The sequence below is a fragment of the Fistularia commersonii genome, chromosome 10, assembly GCF_037954325.1.
Source record: "Fistularia commersonii isolate RoL2024-O1a breed Wild chromosome 10, RoL_Fcom_v1.0, whole genome shotgun sequence".
In the NCBI taxonomy this organism is placed as follows: domain Eukaryota; kingdom Metazoa; phylum Chordata; class Actinopteri; order Syngnathiformes; family Fistulariidae; genus Fistularia; species Fistularia commersonii.
Window position 1 is genome coordinate 16,378,821 of NC_141293.1, and position 12,114 is coordinate 16,390,934.

Sequence of the window (12,114 nt, forward strand, 5' to 3'; positions counted from 1 at the left end):
CATCATGGCCCGCAGACTTCAAGCCTCATATCTTTTTTTTTTTTTTTTCCTCTTCTCTTTTGAGGATTTGCTGAAAATGAAGAGGGTTGTTCCATGTTGGCTGAACAAATCTAATAAGGATGAGCACCTCCACCTCTCAGCCCCTCCACCCCCTTTTTTTGAACGCCCGCTCTATTCATTCCCTTTTGAAAACCCATTTTAATGGCTTTTTTTTTTATGTTTCCTGTGTTTCCCAGGCGGCATTTTTGAGCAAACGGACGGACCCGTCTCGCTGGTCAGCGCCGAGGAGCTCGCCTTCAAATTTGCCGTCAATAATATCAACAGAAACAGAACTCTATTGCCCAACACGACATTAACGTACGACATACAGAGGATCAATATCTACGACAGCTTTGAGGCTTCCAGAAAGGGTGAGTTTCCTAACAGAGTAATAACATTGATATCGACACTGGGACTATTTTGCAAAATCTGCTTGAAAATGACTTTTATTCTTTAGCTTTTATCAACACGGATCGAGCGGATGATCTTGAAATTCGTGCCTGAAAAATAAATATGCCGAAAGTCGAAAGGAATTTGGTTCATTGGCGAGGAATTTGCCAAAATATAATGTCGAAGTATTATGAATAACATACTCAGGGATGAAGCCGAGAATTGTGAATGGAATAACTGGAGTCGTGTAAAAATAAAGCGACTGCTAAAGATGTCGAGAACAAGCAGGAAGTGACCCTGAACTTATCGGGTAATTTGCTCGATATTTTCCCACCTGGTTTAGCGTCTGGCTGACACGTTTTTTTTCCCTTCCACAGCCTGCGATCAGCTCTCCTTAGGCGTGGTCGCCATCTTCGGGCCGTCGCACAGCTCATCGTCCAACGCCGTCCAGTCGATCTGCAACGCGCTGGAGGTGCCGCACATCCAGGTCCGGTGGAAGCATCACCCCATGGACAACAGGGACACCTTCTACGCCAACCTCTACCCCGATTACTCCTCTCTGAGCTACGCCATCCTGGACGTGGTGCAGTTTCTCAAGTGGAAAACGGCCACGGTGGTTTACGACGACAGCACAGGTGGGCGAACCGCGGAAGCCGAAATTGACGGGAACTGCGCGAATAGCAAAGGTTCGACTGTTGTCTTCCAGGCCTCATAAGACTGCAGGAGTTGATAATGGCGCCGTCCAGGTACAACATCCGGCTAAAGATCCGCCAGCTCCCCGTCGACACGCAGGACACCAGGCCACTCCTCAAAGAGATGAAGAGGAGTCGGGAGTTCCGCATCATCTTCGACTGCAGCTACCAAATGGCGGCGCAGATTCTCAAGCAGGTACGGAAAGTGCGCGGCGGCTCTACTTGTAAGATGGGGTGCAACGAGAAAACGGGTTTTCCAGAAAAAAAATTGCACGATGATGGCTTTGCCAAACAGGTTAAGAGCGCTGGGAGAGCAAGACACGTATGCTCTGGAAACGTCTGTCACTTCATCGTCATACAAAAATGCAGAGACGGTGGATTGTATCAAGAAAATAAAACATACAGCTAATCCGGCCAAAAATTCAATAAAAAACAAAATGCATATGTTGAAGATTCTCAACAAAATTCTTCTGAATTATTTACAACCTTCTCATCGACTCCCCCAACTTCCCCCGCTCCCTTTGTTTAGAAAATCTATTTGGTTTTAGAATGACATTATTGAGAGATAAATAGTCAGTCTATCTATATATATCTGTCTGTCTTTTTCAGAAATCAGATTGCAGAATTCAATTATAAACAAATTGTGACCCGGTGTATATTTTACAAAAACGACAGATCAGGACAATGTATTATTATTATTATTAAACAAAAATACATTTAAAAATGCATGAAAAAAAATATACCCACACCTCACCCCAACCCTTTCTATCCATCTATCTATGATCTATCTCGATATGTAGAAGTCAGTCCCTAAAAAAAGAGCTGTAACCAAAGTTTTGTCAGGAACGGTCAGATCTTCCTCCTGAAGATGTTCCTCCTCTCTTCCTCCGAGAAGCTCCTTCAGTTCCAACAGACCGTGGGGAGGTTCCAGTATCTGACTGCCGGGCGTTGGTCCAATTTAGAGAGGGTTTGTTATTGTAATGAGGGATTTTTTTTTTTTTTTGCATTAGCAGCAGTGGCAAATAGGTAGGATATGTTAATGTCACCTCCGTGTCGTTTGGGGAACAAAGGTACACATTTTGGGGACTCACCTGAGATGGAGTTCGTCCAACGACCTCCTCCAACAGTTATGCATTGGAAAGTCTATTGGAAACGAAGGAGAGTCTTGGAGGAGCATGTTTATGGAAAAAAAAACCTTGAGTTGCCATGACAATATTTGATGATGATTGGCCGTGACCTGGATGACCTTCACACACCTTTGTGAGAAATGTGTCCTTCTGGGAAAGAGCCTTGTGGCTTCCCTGCTCAATTCTAAATCTAAATGCGGAAATACAAGTCCAGCCCCCCTGACGACGGCCCATCCAATAAAAAAAAAAAAAAACAACAAATAAGTAAATGCGACACACATTGTACGCATTGTAATTTAAGAGATAAACGGCTGTTTCTTCTCCTCCGCTGCGGCGGTGGGACCCGGATGAAGAGCGCGGCTCCACTTCATTATCCGCTGAGTTCTATAAATGTCAGTTCTCCCTCGCTTGTCCGCCTGTCACTTCCTGTTCACATGTTTACACAAATGCATTGTCTCCTCCCGGACGTATGGAGACAGAAGGCGACATCAATCTGCCGGTGACCAACAGCGCCACACAGGCTTGATACAGGAATCCTTTTTTTTTTTTATTATTATTTATTTTTTTTCTACCAGGCCCACAGCTGCCGCGCCATATTTTCCGGTGTCAGCGTTACTAATCACCATAGTTATAACACTGTATTAAATCATGCATTGCCGTGGCTTATCATATTATTTACCAATGAGTCATCATTAAGTTACACATTGATACATTTAAAAATGAAAGAAAGTGATCTGGTAATATTTAATATGACACCAATGTATTATTTTGAGGCAAAATATAGATTTTGTACTTTAAATGTTGTTTATAATTATAAAATATTTCATCTCAGTTATGATTAGATGTATTTTCCGAGTTTACCTTTCAACTTTCAACAACAGAAATATACAGTTTGAATATTTTTTTTACATCGTATATCTCTCCATCTCTCCATTTCATATACAGTATAATTATTTGCATTTATTTTTATTCTAACATGATTTATTGAGGGCTGGGGGTCTGTTTTTATCACAAACCCTTGAATAGTTTGGACTTGGAAAGAGTAAAATAAAATAATTGAACCTGTATGAGGACGAACTGCTCTGCGATCCTCGACAATGGAGAGTTTTTTTAATTTATTTACCTCCCAAATAGTTGAAAAAAAAAAACAAAACAAAAACCAATAGCATGTCAAACAAACACCCGCAGCTGATTGGCTGAATCGTAGATGGCCGGGTGATTGACCGGACAACTTCTAGAAGGTCTCTTTTAATTTATTAAATACAAATTAATTCTACCCATATGGGGGTATTAAGAAACAAATGCCTTAAAGTTTTTATTCTCATTAAGGAGAGACTGACTCCAAAAAACAGCCAGGAAATCTTTCAACAAAAACTCCCGGCTAGTCAGGAAACAGGAAGTGATGGAAGGCTCCTTGGCTCCCGGAGCTGGACACCCACCACGCGGCGGAAACTTTCAATGTCGCGCGTTTTTGGCCCGACGTCAACTGGAGGGAAAGTGGATTTACCTCCGAGCGGATCCGTATTTACATAACCTTGGCTTCTCCCTCCCGACAGATGGTACAATTAAACGCAAGCATGGCGCCATGGGAACGCGGCGCCTTTAACTGTAGATTGAGCGGAACATGTGGCGTTGATGGAGGGTTGGCTTGGCGGGCAAAATATCTGCGGAAGCTCAGGCTTTTCCCTGATATTTGAATGGCGTTGCGTTCCGTAGATATTGATGCCAGAACCGACCAAGTCTTACGAAAATGCTGATTTATCACCAGGCTGATTCGACCCAAGTAACTATAGATGAGAGTTTTATAATTGGTTTATTACCAATTGTATTTTTATAATTCATTATTTTTTAACTGATTATGATTTATTTTTTATTTTATTTTTATTTTATTCTATTTTTTTTATTTAACAAAAAAAAAATAAAAAAATTGTTGAGTATTATGACTGGAACTATGAGCTACACAGTGGGAGAACCAAATATGCACTGATGTCGATTTTCAACATTTCGTACAAAACCTCTTTGAATGGAAACAGTTTAATCTGATTAGATTAGCTTGGCCAGCCCATATTTCTGGGAATCTGATTCTGTGATTTAATTTGGGGAAGAGTGGTATTTTGTTTTTAATAAAACTGTCTTTCGTTTTTTTTACTGTCAGAATGTTAGTCCTTTACTTCAGCCTATTTTCTAATAACACCAACAAGTATAAAAATAAGAATAAGATTAAGAATTAGAGTGACATTAAATCCTGTAGGATTACAGTATCTGATCCTTTTCTTGATATTTTCCTTAATTTTTTCCTTTGATTTAAGGGACCATAAATTAATGATATTTTGAATGTATTGACATCAAAAGAAAAACAAAACAATGAAATCCCTTTGATAGAAGATGGAATCTCAGACAGTGTTGAATGTTGGGTTGCCTGATTTAATTTTGAGCTCTCATGCCTTCCTTTCCCTCCACAGGCCCAGACGATGGGGATGATGACCGAGTACTACCACTACATCTTCACCACTTTGGTAAATACCTCTTTGTTGTGACGCAAACACACTAAGCATTCATCTACCCTGCGGTTTGGGGTTTCGCTGGTTTGTGGGTAATTTCAAGGTGGGTTGGGGTACACTTCTTAATAAGCTATTACGCTAATTTTTAGTGCATTCTTTTTTATTATTATTTTATAATGTATAAAATACCCAAAACAAACAAAAAAAAAAACAAACTTATTTTGCAATTTTTCTTTACATTTTTTAACCCAGCTGGTCGAGATAGAAGGCCCAAATGAAACTGTGACCTGCCTGGACTTTTAATGGATATAAACTGGTGTCTATGAGGTTTAACAGCTTTGAAGAGCCATTGGAAACAGCACTGATTATAACAAATGAATTCAAAATATAATTTTATTCTCAAAAAATATTAAAATGATTTTTGTCAAAATATGTGCTAATGAGGTATTAACCTTTTTTTTCAATTGCAAATTTCATTTTGATATAAGGGGGGAAAAAGTATCAACATACTAGTAATAGTTTGGTTGCTTAATTAAAGTTGTCTATTTAAAATGTGAGAAAAAACAGTCATGTAAATACATTTTGTAACACCCTTTAATGCATAGTTACTGCAAATGCAAGTTACTGTTTTTGAAGGAGATTTCCACCTCTTAATTTTAAGAATAAGAATCAGAATATGAACAACTTTAATTATCCCAAAGGAGCTGTTGTGGCAGAGTTTCAAGTAAAACATAACAATAATAAATAATAGTAGGACATTGTATAAATATAAAAAAAATGTATATGAATTGTATAACTGTATATTTTAAGATATATCGTGGTACATTTTATTGCATATTATAATATACGTATATTTCAGAGCTTTGAAGGCTTATTTCAAGACATCATTAACAGATTGAAAAATACATTAAAAATTTATTTTATATTCATCAATATATTTATAATATATTATTTATTATATATTATTTTATGTTATATTATATGTATAGTATTATCATATTATCTAATGTAATGTATTATAATATTGTATATAATATTAAATTTATTTATTCTATTTATTTTAAATCTATTTATATTTATATTCAAATTTAGTTTTGATATTATAGCTGTTACACTCCTGTGACAAAAGAATTTCCTCTATGGGGATCAATAAAGTTTATCTTACTTTATGTAAAGAAAAAAAAAAAAGGCCCCGAGTGACCTGGCGCTGCGACGCCGTTGACGGCGTCCTGTTCCGTGGCGTTCCTTCAGCTTCCTGTCACCATCACCGTCTGCGCCCCGCCCCGTCCCGCCCCACGCTGTCGCCTCCTCAGACACCCGCCGTCTCTCCGGACAAGACGGGTCGGAGGCGGTAACGCGATGTGACATGGCGGGCCCCGCCCGTGACGTGTGTCATCTTTCACGCTCAAGAGCCCCGGCGAGCGGGCATTGTTTTGACGTGATTGGCTTTGGCTTCCATGCGGAAAATCCCCCCCCACCCCACACACACACACACACACACACCGATTTTATTTATTTATTTATTTATTTCCTTGTATTTTTCCTTCCTCTTACCCTTTAGGAAAACACAGGGAAACGTGGAGCGGACGTTGAAAATAGATTCTGACCAGGGGGGGGGAAGGGGAGGGCCGGGGGTTCACCTCCCGTAACGGGAAGCCATCTTTTTTTTCCGAATCAGAGTCATATTGACAAACGTGCCATTAAAATGATTCTACCTGGCAGTTGGATGAGAATCTAAAAAATGATGAGTACGAGCAGCATCCCCCCCTACACACACACACAAATCCTGGGTGTGTTTCTGTGCTTTGTCTTCGGAGGTGTGTGTGTGGGGGGGTGCCAGCTTATTAGAGCGTGAAAAGGCGGCAACGGCGGAGCGTTGCGGGGTAATAACTTCTCTTGTCGTCTGAAAATGAGTCTGTCACCTCCCGCCTCCGTCTCTCTCCGACCGCCGGCTGACGACTTCCTTACGTTCGTCGTTTCAGGCTCGGGGGAGGGGAAGGGGTGGGCCGGGGGGGGGGGGGTGGCGGCGTCTTCTCCGTGGCCGAGGAGTCCGCCACAGTCACGAGCGGATGGACGTGCTCTCATTCTGCAATGCCTTCTCTAAGTAACGTCTGAGGATGAGCGGGATCTGCAAAACCTCGCATGGGGACGATGTGTTTTTCGTCCTGACCGCACATACGAGTCCAGCCCCCTCACCCTTGACACGTCGTAGTCCATGTTCTCCAAGTTGCGCGTACCGATTGCGCGTCGTAGCTTTGTGGGAATTTTCCAGCTTGTTCCAACATGTAACCGAAAACATTGCATGAAATTACTGCCGTATATTGTAATGCACTGAAATGCGGACAATGGGTTTATATGTCCCTATTACAACAGGAACTGTAGTTTTAAGTGCGCTACGAGGTTATTACTTAGAATAGAATAGAATACAGTACAATGGAACGTCATTAATCCTGAAGGAAATTCTTTTGCTGGACGGCTCCAACATTACATCCATTCACTTTAAAACGCGATATTGATTTTATCGCTGTCAGGTTTCCTTCTTGCAGAAATGGGTTATAAATTTCGATGGCCACAGGTAAGAAAGACCTTCTGTGGCGTTCTGTGGTGCGTTCTCCTTCTTCTTCATCTTCTTCTTCTTCTTCTTCTTCTTCTTTTCCTTTTCCCTTCAGGGGTCGACACAGCAAATTAATCTTCTCCATCTAACCCTATTCTCTGTATCCTCTTCTCTCACACCAACTACCTTCATATCCTCTCTCACTACATCCATAAATCTTCTCTTTGGTCTTCCTCGAGACCTCCTGACTGGCAGCTCCAATTCCACCGTCCGTCTACCAATATATTCACTGTCCCTCCTCTGTACATGAGCAGACCATCTCAGTCCAGCTTCTCCGACCTTCTGCTCTGGACTGTTGACCCCAAGTACCTGAAATCCTCCAACTTCTTCAACTTTCATTCCTCTCCTTTCCTGAGCATACCTCCACCTCGCTGGATTTTCCTCAACCTGTTCACTGCTCGCACTACAGATCACAATGTCATCTGCAAACATCATGGTCCGTGGGGATTCATGTCTAACCTCATCTGTCAGCCTGTCCATCACCACTGCAAACAAGAAGGGACTCAGAGCTGATCCTTGATGGAGTCCCACCTACACCTTGAACTTCTCTGTTACCCCTACAGCATACTGCACCACTGTCTCGCAGCATACATGTCCTGCACCAGTCTAACATACATCTCTGCCAATCCACTGGGCACCACTGTTTATGAAAACATCTGCAGCATGGCTCCGCAGACGTTAAAAGAGTCTCCTGAGAAGGAACAGGCGGCTCTGACCTTTCTTTGATTTGGCATCTGTGTTTTTTGTCCAGTCTTGTTTATTGAAAAACTACTTGTGTATGCCAATGTTCTACTGAGCTGTGAAAAAGCTTTAGCGTAAAAGCTCCCTTTTACTTCTTAAACATTTATTTATCAATTAATTCATTTGTTATTAATCTTCATTTTTATATCTCTATATATTTATTCATTTAAATACCTATTAATGTCCTGTTATGAAAGGAAAATGACTGCACGCCAATGCACTATTGCCACATAAAATATATCCAATAATTTTTTCATATGAAAAAAATCCCAGAAATGTGGATGTGTTATTTTTTGGTGTTTCACACTTTTGCCAACAGGATGTATTAAAAAAAAAAAAAAAAAAAAAAAGTAAAGTCTATTGGCATTACCACCAGATTTACTCTCGAACGGGTATGTTCTGTCCCTGTACAAGGACCTCGGGGGTCACACGCTGCATAAAGTTAAAAACGCAGAGAGCTGCTTCCCTTGCGAAGTTCCTCCGAATACTCGACTGGAAATTGAAAATATCAAGAGAATAAACAAACACATTGATAAATAAAGCAGAGTCTTATTTTAGTTACTGGCAGTAAAGTGTCTCCCATGCTCTAGTTACCCAACGTAACCCCCATGGAGGGCGGTGTGTGTCTGTGTGTGTGTCTGGGTGTGTGTGTGTGTGTGTGTGGGGGGGGGGGGGGGGGGTCATGAAATATCTATGTTCAATCAAGTTTTGTCTCTGTCACACACATACAAAGACAACATGCATCAACATGCAACTTTACGCTCCAGCTTTGCTTTTGTCGCCGTGGGACACAATGAATTATTAATATGGCCGGGAGGATGTTTCATTTGTTTTTATTTTATTCTATCTAATATTACGTTTCTAATCGTCTTGATCTTTTTATTTTCTTTTCGGGGCCGCTATTAAAAACAAGAGTGTTGTTAAAACAGAATTAAAAAAAAAAAAGAAACACATCTAAAGCTCCCCTTACATTAACATGATTAAAGAAACGGTGGCTCTTTGTGGCGTCGCGGCTTAATTTACAATTTATCATGCTAAAGGCATGAAAACAAACAAACCAAAAAAAAAAGAGAATATCATTTTGTCAAGTTTAAAAGGATTTTGAAGAAGAAAAGCCTCTTTTTTTTTTTTCCCCGAATCCATTAATCTCAGCGGAACACCTCAGCCTGCCTCCTCTGACATTGAAAACTTTCTCTTCACGCCATTTTCGGAAAGCTTCTCTCATCAGGAGTCACACCGATTTGTTTTCATGTGAAGGGGAAAAAGAAAAGGTATCCAGGATTAGTAATTGTGCTCAGGGGTGGTGGAGGAGGAAGAGGGCGAAATAAAAGCATGGCGTCGAATCATAAATATCTTCTCTCTGAAGGACCTGATGGCCATCGATCTGGAGCCGTATCGCTTCTGCGGCGTCAACATGACCGGCTTCCGCATCCTCAACGTGGACAACCCCCAGGTGGCGTCCATCGTGGAGAAGTGGTCCATGGAGAGGCAGATCCCGCCCAAACCAGACTCGGGCCTTCTTGAAGGCATCATGACGGTATGTGTTATGACTTCTCTGCTTTCACACACCTGTGTTTCATAACCGGATGGGTTAGGTGTGAGTGTGTTATAAATGCATTATTATACTTTCTGCCCCGCATGTCAGTGATTTGTGTTTGAGTCAGAGTGTCAGGTCGACGTCTAGTTGTCGAGTGATAAATGGGATTAAGTGCTGGGATTGACAGGCGTGCGAATTATGAGCCGCTGACGTAAAGGAGCAGTCATTACCATGCCAACACACAACAGAAAAAAAAAAAAAAAGACACCTGATTCAAGATAAGACATAATGTTATCCTGGTATTTATAAAACCGATTATTTAAGTCAAATTGTTGGTATTACTTTTATTATTATCACTATTATATGTTGTATTGATCAAATAGAAAAATTATATTTTTATATTTGACTTTCTTACTGAGAATCTGAGGTCATGCATTTTACTTTTAGAGTAATTTCATGCTAGTTTGTCCTCTTTTTTTGCAAGATATTACTGATTCTTTTGCTAATTCCTTCTGTTTTGACTCGATTGCAAATTTGCAGCAATTTCCCTTTCTTTTCAGGGGAATTTCTTTGTTACTTTTTCCTTTTATTCATTTGCTTTTCATGTATTTTTTTGCCATCAATCTTTCCATATTTTCTTACATGTTGTTAGATATATATGTGATTTAATTTTTTTTTTTGCAGAAAAAAAAAGGCTCATCCATTTAGAATATTTGGGAGTTCTATGGTGTAACCCCTTTAATTTTCATTTCCCTTTTTTCTCATGATCTTGACATCATCAGTGAAGTTTGAACAAATTAAATAATATAATATAATATAATACATATATATGAAGGGATTGGCTGCTCTGGGCTTCTTTGAGAATCATTTAAAAAAAAAGATTTGTGATTCATTTTCACTATTTTTGATGCTTTCAGAGGTCCAGCCATGTTCTGGATGGCTACAAAACAGAGCATATATATAAAATAAAATAAAATAAAATAAAATAGAGGGAGTTTCCTCTGCGGGCGTTAGCTGAAATAATGCTCACCCTTATTCCAGACAGATGCAGCTCTGACCTACGACGCTGTCCACATCGTGTCCGTCTCCTACCAGCACGCGCCTCAGATGACCGTCAACTCCCTGCAGTGTCACCGCCACAAACCCTGGAGGTTCGGAGGAAGGTTCATGACCTACATCAAGGAGGTGACTAGGACCTTGACACTGGCTTGTTTTTTTTTTTTTTTATAAAAACACACCCGACGTGAGTGTGTGTTTATGTGTGTGTGTGGGCAATTGAATAGTGTTTCTCAGGTACTAAAATTTATTGCAATTTGGGGCGATTAAAAAAACAAACAAAAAAAAAACATTTTTTATTATCAAAAAAATCTATTGATAAGCTGATTATTGTTATTATTACTCTCATTATTATTATTATTATTATTATTATAAGTAATACTACTACTACTACCACTACTACGACAACTACTACTACTACTACTACTAATAATAATAATAGTATTAATGATATTACAAGGCAGTCTAGCTAAAATTTTGAAAAAAAAAAATAAAATAAAAAATAAGCTCGAAATTCTGTCACTGATCGTAAATTAAAGCGCCCTGTGACAGACACTCAAAAGCGGCAAAGCTGTCGGCTTTTGAACATTCGCCTGATTCTCTTGTTTTTTTTTTTTTAATCCCTGCTTTTTATGCCACAAAACATTGATTTGTAACCTTTGGAAAGGGTGACATTTTAATGAAGACAAGACTGACGGCGTCAGAAGAGGGAACAAAACACTTATGCAATATGACACTTTGGGCCGCAGAGGTACTGCAGAGACCGCAGATTGCTAACACAGGATTTGGGGGAAAGTAATAACAGAGGGTGAGGAAATCAAAATATGGAGCGACTTTTCGGCGAAACGGGAGTCGGGGGCTACGAATGGACGTCAAGCTTTCCTAAGTTTCCAAAAAAAACTTGTTACAGGAGCGACGTGTTCATGCATGTTGGCCATTAGCATGCTAACATGCTAATGGCTAATGGCATGATAGCATGCTAGTTTCTCAAATCCTGAAAATTTAAGGGAAAAACATTCCCTGTCTCCTTTTCTTCAAAAAGAAAGTTTCACTCGTCAATTTTCCCTCCTTTTCAAGCGTCTGTTCCTCAAAGAACCTGCAGTTTCGGTTGTTGTCAGCATTCTAGTCAAAGGGTTTCAGCAGGCTGTTATTATCCCGGATGCAGGAGGAGGGATCGCTACCATCCAACCCAAAGCGTTAAGTCGCAGAAAAATACGTTCCTTTTTTGTTGCTCGCTTTGTTTCGACGGTGAAGCTTTTCCGGCGACCTCGCCATTGTTTGGACTTCCAGCAGGAAGTCTAGTGGTGCTAGCGGTGCTACCGCCGCTGCTACTTTTGCTGCATTCATATGTTTGACTGTTGATAGGGATTTTATTTATTTATTATTCTCGCCGTTTTCCACAAAAAACCCTTTTCAC

At 40.2% G+C, this 12,114-nt stretch overlaps 1 protein-coding gene across 1 annotated transcript in view; it reads left to right on the plus strand.

The window, feature by feature from the left end:
• Window positions 1–12,114, plus strand: part of grik3 (glutamate ionotropic receptor kainate type subunit 3) — a 105,116-nt gene that overhangs the window by 58,615 nt on the left and 34,387 nt on the right. The window contains exons 2-7 of the mRNA XM_086154061.1: window positions 237–410; window positions 807–1,064; window positions 1,136–1,317; window positions 4,711–4,764; window positions 9,471–9,641; window positions 10,683–10,826. Coding sequence (XP_086010187.1) covers window positions 237–410; window positions 807–1,064; window positions 1,136–1,317; window positions 4,711–4,764; window positions 9,471–9,641; window positions 10,683–10,826 — 983 coding nt within the window. The remainder of the gene's footprint in view (window positions 1–236; window positions 411–806; window positions 1,065–1,135; window positions 1,318–4,710; window positions 4,765–9,470; window positions 9,642–10,682; window positions 10,827–12,114) is intronic.